Source organism: Parasteatoda tepidariorum, chromosome 4, assembly GCF_043381705.1.
Source record: "Parasteatoda tepidariorum isolate YZ-2023 chromosome 4, CAS_Ptep_4.0, whole genome shotgun sequence".
Classification (NCBI taxonomy): Eukaryota; Metazoa; Arthropoda; class Arachnida; order Araneae; family Theridiidae; genus Parasteatoda; species Parasteatoda tepidariorum.
This window is the reverse complement of record NC_092207.1, coordinates 65,136,284-65,153,085: the sequence shown is the minus strand read 5'-3', so window position 1 is coordinate 65,153,085 and position 16,802 is coordinate 65,136,284. Positions and strand designations below refer to the sequence as shown.

Sequence of the window (16,802 nt, the reverse complement as noted above, 5' to 3'; positions counted from 1 at the left end):
TATATATATATATATATATATACCTTTTTCTTCTTTGGATTTAGATTTTTGACTCCTGAAATATAAGGGATATCTGCAATCTGCGAAATATGGTCCCATTTGATTTGGTCAGTAGAGTTGTCCAAAGTCAAAATTAATTTAACTCATTGCGTATTTCAATATACCTTGAGAACTTTTTTATAGAATTGAAAAATTTTTCTACACAATTATAAAACTCGTTTATCGAAAGACAAATACTTGCAAAAAAACTATTTTCATATAAATTTTTTGTTTTGCTTAATAATAGTTCAAAAATTTCAGAACAAAGTGTACAATTTTTTTGCATTATTTTTAAAAATGTACATTTATATGGCAAAACACAAAATTTGAACAAAATTGGCCCAATAGTTCCTGAGAAATTTTTAATATATATATATATATAGTTTTACTATGATATATGTTCCTTAGTGGACTGATCGTTAAGACATGGTTCCCAGCAGATCACCGAAGTCAAGCATCACTGGCTGCGGTCAGAGTGCGTGTGGGTGACCACTTGGATCAGTCTGCGTAGGGACCGAGGGTGTGCGGTATTGGTCCTCGTTAAACTGTGCTACCGTAAAGTGCTCGACTTCGCGCGCAGGTCGTCGGGCTACCGAAGCGGGGGTTTCATCCCCTCCGCAGAGGATCAAAATTGTGATGGCATGTCTTCGGATCATCCTCCGGGATGTTTCCCAGACCGTCGCCATTAGCCCATTGTGCAGCTCTAGTGCGACGTAAATTAACAACAATAGCAATAACAATACTATGATATATATAGGACAATTGGACCGATTTTTTTCAAATTAACCGTAATTCCAATTTATAAAGACAGAAGAGTCGTTATTTTACTATGACTTAAAAAAATATACATCTTACTTACGTCTATCACCATCCATTACTATAGGTTACTAGGTACGCTAATATCTGGATGTTAACGTAAAAATTATCTGGTAAATTAAAATCAAGTGCAAAATTATTTTACAAAGAACTGCTATTGACAATCCCAATCTTATTGAGCAAACATAAAATGAAAAGAAAGACATAAATTGGCAGCACGTAATAAATTTCAAAACAGTGATGGAATGTTTGAGTTTCGCAAATCGAATTAATTTTTTAAAAAAATAGATCTCTCAAATTTCGCATAGTGCCGTGTCTCTCGCAAATTATTATTATACAAACATAAAATAAAATTTTTCCATTAAAATTAATAACTAAAAGCGTTGTAAAAATTGGACAAATCTTTATCGTGATCAATAAAAACAAATATGATAGTTATAATAAAAGGAAAATAATTTCATTTGAGTGATATAGTTGAAAAGCAGTTTCTAAGAGAAGACTTTGAATCAGGTAACTAAACTACGATAAATGTTTGACTTAATGGCTAGGCCAAGTGTGATAAACTCTTGTCTTGGCTACATTATAAGTTGTGATAAATTAGTTAGTAAATGCGCACTAATTTACCCACCGAGAAATTAGCTCTTTGCTAAATATTATCATGCAAAGCTAGATATTAGCTAGTTTAATATCTGCTAACTAAATATTATCATATAGTTTTCATAAAAGAAATATTCATAGAACTGCGAATAGAAATCCCATTCATTGCTGCGAACTAAAATTTAAATTACAAAAATTGTTATTATTGTTATAGATAAAAAAACTTTGATAATTAAATCTTTTTTAGCCATGACTAAAAATCAATAACTTAATCAACCATCTGACCAAAGGATCAATTTTAATATTTTCTTTTTTAAATATTCGTTACTTCGCGAGTATAAGTGTTACAAATAAAAATCCATATTTGATAAAACACAAAATTATTGCTCACGCATTGGACTGATCATAAAGGTACGGTTCTCAGTAGGAAACCGAAGACAAGAATCAAAGTGTGCGTCTAGCAAGCGGGTAGGTGACCACAATGATAACCCTGAGCGATATCGGTCCTCGTTAAACTGTTCAACCGTAACGGGCACGACTTTGCGTGCTACGGACGCGGAGTAGCCATCCCCTCCGCAGAGGATCCAAATTATGATGACGTGTCTTCGGAGCATTCTCAGAGATGTTTCCCAGACCGTCACGAATAACTCATTGTGCAGTTCCAATGAGGTGTAACTCATGCACCTTGCTGTTCACCTACTAAATTGTTGATATTATCTTAAACTCGAATATTTTTCGTAAAAATTTTGTTTCTGAAATGAAAGCTCTGGAATTTTCTAAAAGAATATGTAACAATTATAAAAATTTCAATTTTTTGAAAATTTAATTTTGGTATTGAAAGAACAAAAGCTTTGTTTTCTATCGCAAGTATGTAGATTACATGCCTCTATTAGTTGATATCGCATCTATCTATAATATAGATGGAATTAATAAAGCATGGCTTCGACAAAACAATTATTTCCGCTTTTCTAATTATCTTAATCAAATTCATGAAATTCGAAAATATGATATATTTAAACATTTTCACGTGTTTACTTAGAGAAGGTTCTTAAAATTCTCAATGTTTCATATGTAATATATCACTAAAAAAACTAATAGATAATTCAAAATCTGTAAATAAAATTAAAACTTTAAGGAAGAAAAATAAACAAAAATTGTTTAAGCTCTCTTTTCCAAGGATTAAAATAAAAAATAAGAAAAAAACATTGAAACTCTTTTAGTGTAAAAAAAATTGGATTCCGGATTAAACTAGTGTAAAAAAAGTACTGGCTTCCTGAGTGCAGCATTCATAAAATGTAAAACTTTATACCGTAATATTTACAGTTATATTTCTTTAATTCAGCGATTCAGTTATTTTATTTTACAGTAAATAGTACTATTTAAAAAATTTAATGTATAAGATTTTTTTTTCCGAAAAATTTTACAGTAAAAAGTACTGCTACCGATACTTTTTACCGTAATATGATCCGGAATTTTTGCAGTGTATGAAAAAAAAAGAGAGAACTAAAACATCTGTGTGAAATGCTTGGTCTACGACCTGTCAAAATCCAGCGACATCTCTTCATGCATTTGAGTAGTACAAATAAAATTTGTTTTATACAAATTACGTTTGTAATTTCTGTTTTGTAGTACATAATTGAAGAGCTTAAAGAAGAAGAAGGAGCAGGTAAGTGACATATTCTAGAGTACTTATTATACAGGAAAAACAGCATAAACAAGTCTAATCCATATGGTTATGTGTAACAGAATTGTTTTTGCTTGCATTTAAATTTTAGCCTAATTAATCCACGCTAGTTTTAAGTTGATTGGATGCTTTAACTAAGTAGTAGGCATAATTAAAGTAATAGGTAAATAGCTATTAGTTCCTTCTTCTAATAAATGTGTAATAAAATGGTTGAGATACCATTTTGTTCTTCTTACACTGATTACCACTATTCTGAAAATGTTTTTTACCCCCTTAATATACTTAGTTCTTAATTATCAGAGCTAAAAAACACAATATGGAATTTAGCTTTAAAAAAAAGTAATACTTTATTACAAAAACACAAAAAGTTTCCTAAGAGCAATAAATAAAAACATATACACTATACAAAAACGACGGTAAAAAACAATTTCTTCACAAAATGAAATATTTGATACGAGATCTGTTATTGATGTGCATCATTTACACCAGGACTATTAATATATGTCGTCAAAGATTAGAAGATATTTCATCTTTGGGTTTAGCATCTTGCTTGGATGGATTATTCATGTTTTCGTCTTTAGAATAACTTGGATCGTAAGACTGAGCATCTGTTGAGCCAAAGAGAAGGAAAACAATTCCACTCACGGCCCCCACAAAGGCAGTGATAAGGAACATTTTGTGCCATTGTGCCATAGTTTGCTAAAATATTAGAAAACCCACTTTTAGAAAATATCATAAAATAACTGCCCTAATTTAGTGTGTTAAAATTTTAACTATCTATTGTTATAACTATTTTTAAAAACATATGAGCGTTATAACATTCCAATAACAATCAATAATAACACTCTAACGGTACCCTCAAAGGCGGTGATAAGGACCATTTTGTACCATTGTGCCATAGTTTGCTAAAATATTAGAAAAATCACGGTTAGAAAATATCATAAAATAAACTGCCCTAATTTAGTGTGTTAAAAACTTTTAACTATCTATTGTTATAACTATTTCTAAAATAAACTGCCCTATTAATAAACTGCCCTAAAATATTAGAAAAACCACGGTTAGAAAATATCATAAAATAAACTGCCCTAATTTAGTGTGTTAAAAACTTTTAGCTATCTATTGTTATAACTATTTCTAAAAACATATGAGCGTTGTAACATTCCAATAACAATCAATAATAACACTGTAACGGTACCCACAAAGGCGGTGATAAGGAACATTTTGTGCCATTGTGCCATAGTTTGCTAAAATATTAGAAAAACCACGGTTAGAAAATATCATAAAATAAACTGCCCTAATTTAGTGTGTTAAAAATTTTAACTATTTATTGTTATAAACTATTTCTAAAAACATATGAGCGTTGTAACATTCCAATAACAATCAATAATAACACTGTAACGGTACCCACAAAAGCGGTGATAAGGAACATTTTGTGCCGTTGTGCCATAGTTTGCTAAAATATTAGAAAAACCACGTTTAGAAAATATCATAAAATAAACTGCTCGAATTTAGTGTATTAAAAATTTTAATTATCTATTGTTATAGCTATTTTTAAAAATACGTGAAAGTCATAACATTCCAATAACAGTCAATAGTAACACTGTAATAAATATTTTGTCTATAAATAATATTACGTAGTTATTTAGTAATCATTTACAATACATCTACTCTAGGGTGATTAAAAAAATAGAATAAATCTTGGAAACTCATATTCCTTATCCTAAAAAATCATAAGAAAAATTGGAAAAAGTAAGTTTTATTTCATTCTTTATGTCTTTAAAAGTTTTATGTGCTTCAAGTTTTTTTCAAAAAAAAAACAAAAAAAACTTAGAGTTTCAACTATTAGTTAGGTTAAATTATTGTTGCTGGGCATGGAATTTTTTCAGATCGATACTAAATTTCTGTTTTAAATTTGTATAGAAAATCACAATTTTCACTTCGTTTAATTTGAAAAGTTTAAAAAAAATATTGCTGATAAAATTTTAAAAAAATGTACCTCTTCTTTGGTAAGTTTTCCAACAAGTACAGGAACAATGAATCCTGCTAAACTAGCAACAGTACTCGCCAGACCCATCACTACACCTTTAAAACACAAATAAGAAGTCAGTATTTATTAATTAATATCAGAATTATACAATATTCATTGAAAACAGTACAATAATATCAGAGGCAATAAAAACCCGTATAATAATGAGCAAAAAATTAATCATTTAATTCTGGTAGAAAAAAAGCTAATTTCCTCCATTTATTTAAAAATTAGTTACACCAACTAAGTTTCGTGATCTATCAGATAAGAAAAAAGAGTATTTTTTAAAAAAAATTTCAAGTACTTAGTCTTTCTATAAAAACTGCAAATTATAAGGAATTGTCAAAATTCAAAAATTAATATTAAAATAGAATAAATAAAATATAGTTCATAAAACTATTCTAAATTCACTAAAATGTTTTCTAAATATCGTCTACCAGGTTTTTTTCCTAACTTAAATTTTAATTCTATTGGAAACAGTTTAAAAAGTGAGTCGGAAACAGTAGATTAAATGTTATTGAATAATATTTAATATAAGTTAATTGTGCGGACAAGGGAAATTTCACATCTGCTCGTTGGGGATTTCACGCTTACCCCCCCCCCCTCCCGATTGCTTCTCAATCAGTTTTGCTTCTTGGAGACATTAGTAATAACATGATAACACTTGTTAGTACTAATTTTAAATAGTTCTGCTAGGTTCTGAATAACATTTTATTTCATAAATTTGATTGCTTTAACCTCCCTAATGACGTGACTTCCCTGCGCTGAGTTTTTTCATTAAGGTAAGTTTTAAACAATGATTTGTAGACAATGCTATGACAGCACGTGTTAGAACTAATTTTAGATAGTTCTGTTAGGTTATAAATAGCATTTTATTTTATTTTATAAACGCCGTTGAACAGGTGACCTAATTTTGGGTATACGACTGCTAATGCTCAAGTACGTAGCTTTGGACCCAAAGACAAGGGAACTCCTGGATCAACTATTGAGAGAAATTTGTTTTCGAACAGGACTTTTCAGTGAAACTAATCCGCTTTTCCATTACAAAGAGAGAAAAACAGCGAAAAACCCCCACTGCTAGTGACGATAAGGGAACTCTAACCCATGATCCATTTACCACTGAGGATATTTTACGTTAGCACTGTGGTTGGTGTGAGCCGGGTGAGGAATTCGTATCGACCAGTCATACCGGGATTCGAACCCAGTTCACCTCATTGGAAGGCGAATGCTCTATCCCCTTAGCCACCACGGCTCTATGATAACATTCGTCATCTTGGATTCAACATGTTCAGAAACATGCTTGATGATTGTTATAGCATACCATAGTATAGCAAAAACATATTTCAGTATTACAAAAATCAGTATAGAAGCAGCCTCCTGATGCTTCTATACTGATTTTTAAAAACTCACTAATATACCATTTAAGACGCTCTTCTTTTTTGATTTTTCAATTACAACTATGAATGAATTTTAAATTAGAAATGAAAAATCAATGCCAGTCGAGTTTCTATGCTATTTACTTATAATAAAAAAGAGCCTTGAAGCATCAGAATAAAGTATTGATGACAAATATGAAAGACATAACTCTGAAAGACGATTACGGTCAAGATTAGACAGGCTTACAGTGACAGATCCATATCCTGGAATATATTAATTGTGTTTCCAAAAAAGAGTAATTTTCAGTAAGGGTTTTTACTTGCCGATATTTTTAATTTCTCAATTATTTTTAAAAATATTTCTGTTACAATGCAGTTTCTGCAATCGTTTCTGTTGTTGTGCGTCTGCAAGCATTTCTTTGGCATGTAATTGATAAAGTTTTTAAAGGAGTTTCTAACATTATTGTTTATATTAGTATTTCTTCCTTAGATTTCATTAAATTTTAGTGTTTTATTGATGCTATAGTAATTTAGATTTTATATCTATTCTCAGTTTAAATGGGTCCCTCAAAGTAGTGGGTGATGCTAGCTTGGTTTTTCAAAGTATATCACTTAGCAATCTTAGGAGTTAGCAAGCGTCAGAAAAAAGGGGGCAAAGCCCAATAGTAGTCGTGATTTTTACACAAGAAATGAAGTTTATCTCTCATGACGTTGCTAACAGCCTTGATTTGAAGGTTGACAGTGAAAAAATGTATTGGTTGCGGATTGTAACATCCTTCGTTTCGTGTATTAACAGACTCTGCCCGTAAAAACTTTCTGGTATTCTACCATTATACACTAATTTGGAATCGTAGATTTCCAGAACTTTAACGTTTAACTTGAGAAATGGGCTTTTCCGTCAAATTCTACGGTAAATAAACGCTTGATTACACATTTCTTTGACAAAGTAACTCCTTTTACTTAAATGCTTTATAATTTTCATCTTATTTTCTTCACTATAAAGCACATAGCCTCAAAAATTGCCTAAAAGCCTATTTAGAAGTAATGCAAAAATATAACTCGAATATTTTTTTGAAATTTTAAATAATACTTTATTTGAATGTACTGACTGTATTCTATTTTAGATAAAGTATATTATAAAGACAAATATAACTTTTCAATAAGCTAAATACAAGGCTGTCTTAAAAGGAAGGTTCAATATCATTAATCATAAAATGTTGAGTAATACGGCAGTATTACAAAATAACTTTGTTACATAATCTCAGAACGCAACTTTAGGTCTTTATTTTTGAATAAGATTGTTGTTTTGAGGATAGTGATATGATTGTTACTTCCATCTTAATAAAAACAGCTAAAATGACAAATGAAAGTAATATCAATATTATAACAATTAAAAATAGAATTTAACTGAAATAAATGTTTATTAAATATCAATCTGACGAAATAATAAACAATAAAAATATGGTTAAACAAGAAATAAGTAAAAAAAATTATATAGAAGTACATTATAAGTTTCTTTAATTTTTAATTAATGATAGTATGAGACTTACGGATGTTTGTCACTAGTTAAGGACCATGACATATGATTTTTCTGTCCAATGAGAATGCAGTGTCAAAAATGAGAAATGGTTTTGGTTCATTATCTTTTTATATCATGTGGAGAAATAATATCATCAAATTTTGCAAAACCCGATATATTGATTACTTTTTATGTGTTACTGTTTAATTAAAAAAGGGCATTTTATGACTTAATTTATATTACTTTAAGCATTAAAATTTTTAAAAAATTGAATTTATTATATCAACGGTTCTAATATAGTCACCAGTTTAATGTGCATCTAAAAGGATATTTATGACTAGGCCATCTGGGAATCGACCAAGGAAAAGGCCCCAACTCAGATAGCCTGATTCTGTAGATAAGGACTTTCTAGTACAGAACTGTAAAAATTGGAAAACCGTTGCTATCTCGTCAAGGAGGATAATATCAAATTCAAAATTTAAAGAATTTTAAATGAATTTCTTACCGCAAAACGTTGGAGACATATCAACAGCAACGATTAGGCTTCCAGCAAAGCCGAATCCAACAGCCGCCGTAGCAATAAATAGGCATATTTCATTCCACGTAGTATTACAGCCAGAAAAATATACACCGATCATTCCCAGTGCAAAAGCAAAACAGCCTATTGAATAAGAAAAAATAGTTAAATTAATTTGTACAAAATTTTAAAAAAATACTCCAATAAGGAAAGTTCTCAAAGTATCGGTTGCCAAATGGGCTGACTATTTTATTACAGGTAGTTTTCTTTTTTAGATTTTGAAATCAAAAAAAAAAAATTATTTTGTCCATGTCGAATTTTACCTTAATTACGCCACCAAGTTTAATTCATTCCGCTCATTCTTTACTTCTATTCTCACTCCTTCCATAAAAGGTTACTTTATTTCAAGTCTTTCGTCCTTAATCGGAAAATTTTCTTATTTGCGTTTTAAAAAGGCTATATTTAAAAAAATAAACTAAAATTAGAATGAAAATTACATTGTTTTAAATAATAAACTGAAACATTCTTCACTTTACAAGTATTTTGCATTAAAATAATTTATTATTTGAAATAGAACTTTTGTGAGTTATCGTTGGAGATATTTTTTTTATATCCTTAGCGGCATTTTTTCAACTAAATAATTTGTTAAGCAATCCTCAAAATTTAAGTTCTGAGCAAAATTGTTTGCCCAAACTTTCATTTTCAATAATCGAAATTTTCGCAACTGATGTAAAATAGAAAAATATTAATAATTTTAATTATATAACTTAATAGTTTTAAGATTATATTGTTTTTAAATTTTTAAATTTAAGCATTTGACAATTTTAACATTAATTTAACTTCGTGATGGCATATTAAAATATGTATAAATCACTTACCAAGTATTAAAATATAAAGTTTCTGTTCTTGGCTAATGCTTTAATTCGAACTTTGCATAACAGATTGTACTATAAACTGAATTGTAGCATGTAAATGTAAGCACAATATAAGCACATAAATAAACACATATGACTGAGCGAAAATTTCGAATAGCTCAGGTCACTATCCGAAAACGCTGATGGCAAAATATAATACAGAGAATTAGTTTAAAAATTATATGTTTTTAAAAATTTTAATAACATTTTAAATAACCTCACTTTTGAATATTTTACTTTATTTTTATTCTTATGACCGACGTTAAACATCCTACCCAATTATGAGTTTACGACTATCATTGATCCGTAGCTTTGTAATTTCGAATCCAACCAAGAAGACAAGGGAACTTCTAATCAAACATTGAGACAAACTAGTTTTCGTGAAGAACTTTTGGATGGAAACGCATTTTGTTTAAAATGAGAGAAAAATCACAAAAACCTCCCACGGTTAACCCGATGGCAAGAAGATTTTAACTCATGATACGGCTACCACTCAGTTTATTTTTGCGTCAGCACTGTTGTCGCCGTGAGCCGGGAAAAGAATTCGCATCAATCAACCACGGCTGGGATTCAAACCCAGTTCACCTCATTTGGAAACGAATGCTGTATACCCTGAGCCACTGCGGCTTCACTTTAGAATATTAAAATAATTTTAAATCAGCAAATTAAAAACATTCTGTATTATGTATTAGATTAGCAGTTCCTGCCGAGTTTTCAAAAGTGAGGAAACTGAGAGTATTCCATTGTCTCTGACACTTATATTTGCTGTTTGGTACAAATTTTTGTGCAAAATTTGGTAGAGGTCAAAATTTGCTTTGTGAAACCAGTCCTACTAATCACAAGTGGTCCTTTCAGCTATGAACCCCTTCCAATACACAGTATAAGTGTTGCGAGCAGCTTTTAAAATTAATAAATATAATAATTAATTTCATATAATATCTTTAGAAATAAATATAAATCTAAAATATTCATTAATATTAAAATTTAAATGCTATATTAAAAACTTCTTAACTCACTTATGCTGTTGCATCCTTTTCTGACTAAGTTGACTTTCGAAGTATCATTTCGATTCAGCCAGAAAGATAACCAACAAGCACAAAATCCTGCAATGGCTTGGGTTAGATGTGGGCCCGAAGATAAAATACCATTCTAAAAATATAAAAATTATTTAAATTGATTTTAAAAAAAATTGGAAAACAAGAAAAAAGAGAATTGAAGATATCTGACTGAAAATTTGAAGTTAAATTGTTGGTTCTAAAAGTTTGAAAAATAGAGATTTATTCAAAAAATTTTCATTTAAAAACCTGAAACTTTTGTAACCCTATTATAATTGTAAAGATAAAGTACAATTCGTGTGTTTCAAAGTCAAAGTTCAAGAAAAAAAATATGTCCAGTTTTATTTCCTTTCAAAATTTGCCCATTTAAGCGGATAATGTAAAATAAAAAATTAAAAAATTAAGAAATAACAAAAATTTACAAAAAAAAAAAAAAGAACTGAAATGAGTACGTTATAAGTTATGCTTTACTTTTCAAAAATCTGGTCAAAACTGGTTTGCATAGAATAGATCGCATAGAATAGATAGCATAAAAAAGAAGAGTTTTATAATTTTATTAACGTGTCTTCTGGGCTTATATTACAAAACGTCAAACAAAAGAATTTTCCCAAGAAACACATTTCAATTCATTGTTTTCTTTAATTCAATTCATTATACATTAGCAATATATATTTTTTCAATTTATAATCAAATAAAATATTAGAATTTTTCTTTTTTTTTTTCGTGGAAAATGAACTAAGAATAGGAATATTTTTCAAGCTAATTTTTTTTCTTCACTAAGGAAGAAATATAATAGCTAGATGCAACCAAAGAATTTTTTTTATTTCTTCACAATACGGTGCTCAGGAAAACAATTACAGAAATTAAAAAAATTTTCTTTTCTAATTTACCTGCGGTTGTTTTCTAAACTTAACTTTAACACCCTTCAATATATATCAATGAATTTTATTTTAATAATTTATAAATTATTTATGCAACTTATACAATTCAAGCAATACAATGTTTCTTAATTTAATTATCCTTCTGTAAACTAAATTATTTAATTATCCCTAATAATACTAATCAATTAATTTCATTATAATTTTTGTGAAATATTTTCGCAATTTAAATAACTCAAACAGTACAAATTGTTTTTGATATAATCATACTTTGTATACTAAATTATTTCCTGAAATACTTAAATATACAAACAAATCATGTCGAAAAGATTGTCACACATCTTTTATACTGAGAACTCGGAAAGGTATTATGCGCTCAGAAAATTCCTTGTACGCATATAATTCAAAATGTACATAAATTCCTGGTTTCCAAACAAGTAAAAACGTCAAATATCCGTTTTAGATAAGTGACTTTAGTCATATTTTTCAGGTACAAACTAATTTCATAAATTTCTACGAATATTGCAACGTTGAAATCGCAGAAGTATTTTGAAAAGCAAAAAAAAAATCGTTTCTTAAAATAAATAGTATTCTTTAGAGTTCTTCACGGTATTTTCGTTAGTGTATGTAATCAATGGGGCTGCTGAAATACTTTCTGGAGAATAAGTGAAAAATTCCGAAATTTTTCATAGTTTCTCATCGTAAAATTAATAACTATCTTAAACTATAAATGACTTATCACTAATTTATAAAATTTACATAAATCTTATTATGATTTCAACTACTCTTCTTCTCTAGTTGTGAATCGAATCCTAAACCTGGTGGTGAAACTATTCCTTCTATAGTTGCATCCTTTTTTATTCCATACTCTTATTAAATTTACATTCGTCATAGTGCTACTTACCTCCTTAATGGGTATATTGAGAATTGTTCCCATGTAGGTGGGATGAACACTCAAGAAATAAAATGCCATCCAGTATTGTCCAAACAATGCAATGATTAATGCATAGGTCGGAACGGATAAGATGATGGCACGCCATGGAGTTGGTGGCCGCTAAAAAGAATTGAAAGTTGTTTATCATGCTAAGTGTATAAAAGAAATTTCTTCAAAAAATGATCTATGATTCTTAAGATACCAAAACAATTTCCCTTCAAAGTGTTGGAATCTTTTTGAATTATTTCATCATTTTTTAGACATGCTTTATTAAAGAAAGATATTGATATTAATATATCAACAAATATGAAATTTTAAAAGTATTTGTTTCTTAAAACCTATTTAATGAAAAGTATGGGATGATAATTAAACTAATGTATGCACTTGATTAAACTAGGTAAATTTTGAGTATTTTAAATATACCATGCTTATACGAAATATCACGTTTGACCATTTAGTTTAAATCATATTTCGAAAAATCAGTAGAATGTGTATGGTTCCTAATAGAAATATGCTTTTAAATTTAAACTGCATAATACTATATTAATACGTTTCTTGCCCACTAATGTTTTTTCTTGAAAAATAGATGGTTGGTTTTACAAATTTAAGTATTTTCTATTTCTGACATAAATCAATTTTTAAAAATTTTTCTGTAATCAATATCTCTTACAATTTTCGTTACATATATACTCTGAATATACTATATATAAGCTTAAAGTATACTATACAAGGTGGTCCCGAATTCATGGTACAAACTAAAAGGGCAAATACAGGACATAACACTAATTTATTGTATGGAAATATATGGGTGCAAGTGACGCGATAAGGCGCAAACAGGGGAAATAAAAAAAAAGAAAAATAGAGTTATCTGTTGGTTAAGTTGACAAGAGAGGGCAGTAGATATCTGGCCGCCGTTCAACAAGATTCATGTCAGTAGAGGAAAGCACCATTCTCAATTTTGGTGACGTCTATGATGGAAGACTTTACATATGCGGAAAATGCAGATATACATTACATGTACGGCCATACAAATGGTAACGGCAGAACTGTGCTACGAATGTATCACGCGCAGTTTCTCTCGATAAATACCGGAACACAGAATTTTTCAGCGATGACATTATCAACTTCGTGAAACAGGTTCGTACCACGTCTGCAGAGATGAAGCTGGCCGACGAAGACATGAAGCTGGTACGCATGTCAAGCCTGGAAGAAAGCATCTTGAATGTTGTGGCTGATAAACCCGAGTCAAGTGCAAGAGCTGTTGTTCATCACATAGTTGTGAATCATCAGACCGTTAGTAGGGTTTCAACGAAAATCTCTTACACCCTTTCTATTTTTAGCGAGTACAGGCTTTGAATCCTGCAGGCTATCGTCTGAACTTCTATCAGTTGGTGGTACAGCAATATGCGCTGTAGCCGGACTTCATAGCTCATATGCTATTTACAGATGAGGTGACGTTTACACGGGGTGATATCTTAAATGCGCCCAATTCCAATGGGTAAGCAAGCGAGAATCCGCATGCAACGCAACCACACGCGTATCAACAACGATTCTGTGTGAATGTGTGGGTCGGTATTGTCAACGACTTTTTTATTGTCCTATACTTTTTACCGACGTGAATTAATGGCAAATTTTATCTTATTTTTCTGGAACAGGAGTTACCAGAACAACTTCTGGATGTTCCAATCACCATTCGCAACCACATGTGGTTTCAATATTATAGGGTGACAGCCCACTTCAGAAATGATTTGCGCACTTACCTTATTGACATATTTGGAACGCGATGGATTGTGCACAGTGGACCAGCCCCTTGCCACCCCAAACTCCCGATTTATCGAGTCTCGATTTCATTTTATGTGAAAAATCTGAAGAATCTTTTTTGTGCGACACCATTTGACTCAGATGAAGATCTCGTTGCTCGAATATTCGAAGCTGCTGTACGTGTGCGTGGAATAACTGCATCTTTGTACGTGTACGCCAATCACTCTACCGATGCTTTCAAGCTTGTATCCACTGGTGGACGCAATTTTGAACAGTTATTGTAAACATTACACTTGTTAACGAAGCATTCAATAAACACCTATTTTTTGTATTTGAGCCTCACCACGCCACCCATACATTCCTATACAATAAATGATTGTATTGATTCTGTACATACCCTTAAAGTTTGCACCATGAATTCGGGACCACCCTGTATATAGGCTAAGTATACTCTGTATAAGCTAAGTATTCTATATATAAGTTTACAACTAAAATGTTCAATATGTAACTCTGATCATCGTGTTGGTGACAGTTAAAGTATCACCACGCTTTTAACTTATGACATTTGTTGGTCAAAAAAAAATTAGATAATTTACAAAGAAACGTGATTTGATTAACGGAAGATTAACGTATAAGATTAGATAAGCTCCACTCTACAAAGAAAAAGATTCTGGTAAAATTTCCGTACTGTATGATAATGACATTTCTGGTAAAAAAAACAACAACATAATTCTGGTTAATAAAACCAAAATACACGGTATTTAAAACATTTACTTGGCTTTTTTTTCTATTCATATGGTAACAGAGTTTATCGAAAATTCTGATTTTCAAACTTACAGTTCTTATTACCACACATTTAGAAAAGAAAAAATACAAAACTCATAAATAAATTTAAGCGAATAAATAGTCTTTATGCCATGCTCTAAAGCAGGGCAAACTTTTTTGGTCGAGGGGCCAAAAATCAAGAAAAAAAATGTTTGGTGGGCCAAGTAAAAACTTCAAAAAATAGAAAAAAAAAGGTGATATACAAGTTTTAATTTAAATATTTAGTGAGATGAAGGAAATTGCGATTTCATTTTTAAAAGTTCCTTACGTTAAGGTTGGAAGTGAGATGTGCTTATTTAAAGGAACGAGGCTAAATGCTTGTCTGTTAGTCTACTTCTGAAATGATTTTTTCTAAGGTTGATAGTTGAAAACTCTTGCTCACATATATAAGATTAAGCAAACATGCACTGATTTTCTGAGCATGAAATATTAAATTTCGGAAACTAGCTTTTGGTAATGATTTGTAAAACTTTGGAATATTTAGAAACGACTGCTTCAGATGATTGTTAGATTGTCCGCTCTTTGAAGCGTAAAATGCGCAGTCTGCCAAATGGGAAGTGCAATTTACCTATATTAGATTCCATAAGTCAGCTCCTAGAGAGAGACAAGCGCTAGTTAGAGCCAATCTACAGCTATTCTATAAAGAACTTCTGCTTTCAACATTTTACTAATTGAAGCTGTTTGAGCTAACTATTTCCATCAATTTATGTTTTGTAGAACAAAAATAGAGAACGCAAAAACTTCATCAGTACTTTGTTGAAAAAGGAAAAATAGAAATAATTTTAAACATAGTCGACAAGAAAATGAATGTATATATTGTTTATATTTGCCACTGATCGGCAAATAAAAATTCTATCCGTGGGCCGGATAAAATCTTCCAGAGGGCCACAGTTGGACCGCGGGCCGTAGTTTGCCCATCCCTGCCTTAGAGCAAGCGATAAAAATATTCATTCAGTAAAATTTACATTTTAGTTTTTATCCCTTTTTTTTTTACAAAACGTGTGGTAGTAAGAACTATTATTTAAATATGGCTTTGAAAGCATAATCTTTAAATCCAAAATTTCCAGTAAACCATTACTATATGAACGGAAAAATTACAAAATTAATAGTTTAAATACCGAATATTCTGGTTTCTTAAACCAAGAAAATGCTTTTTAACCAGAATTTCCCCTACCACACATTACTTCAAATTTACCAGAAATTTTTCCCAAAAAACGTTCACTTCTAAGAAATATATGACTGGAAGATCTATGTGCTTGTCTTAAAACAATGATTTAAAGAGATACATTTATTAATTATGCAGAAAATTATTGATTCTATATTTTTTCAAATGTAAATGTATTTTATTTTTTTAGCTCTCGGTTTATGTGTTTTATGAGACTCGTATTTTTTCCTGTTTCGCAGATAAATTTGGGATTTTTTATTTTAAATCATTTTTGGTTCTTTACATTTACTTCTTTACATTCTTACATTTTTTTCCTGAAATTTGAAAATGAACGCATATTTTTGAAGCTCTGAAATATGACGACTCTTATTTCCTATAGGTATATTTTCAAAGGGAATGAATTTACCATCTTTCCATAACCATATTATTGACATAAAAAAATTATATTGAAGTTTAGACATTAAATCTGTTTAGAGCTGTTTGCATGCCATAATTTTTTAATGCTCAAATTTGTCTTTATTTAAAAAATAAAGGCAAACCTGCATATATATATATATATATATCTTTTTTATATACCTGTATATATAAAAGATTGCAAAAAAAAATATATTCATCAGTTCCTATCGTTTACTTAAAATTTATAATTTTAGTAACCCTGCTTTCGAAATTTTAATTAAGGTTGTTCTAAAAAAATGC

The 16,802-nt window shown here is 30.1% G+C and overlaps 1 protein-coding gene across 1 annotated transcript in view; it reads right to left on the bottom strand.

Annotated features, from left to right (window-relative positions):
• Positions 1–3,458: 3,458 nt before the first annotated feature.
• Positions 3,459–16,802, bottom strand: part of LOC107442356 (putative inorganic phosphate cotransporter) — a gene marked incomplete at its 5' end in the record, with an annotated part of 14,947 nt that continues 1,603 nt past the window's right edge. The window contains 5 exon segments of the mRNA XM_043050873.2: positions 3,459–3,835; positions 5,133–5,218; positions 8,563–8,718; positions 10,505–10,637; positions 12,326–12,475. Of these exon segments, the coding sequence (XP_042906807.2) occupies positions 3,644–3,835; positions 5,133–5,218; positions 8,563–8,718; positions 10,505–10,637; positions 12,326–12,475 (717 nt within the window).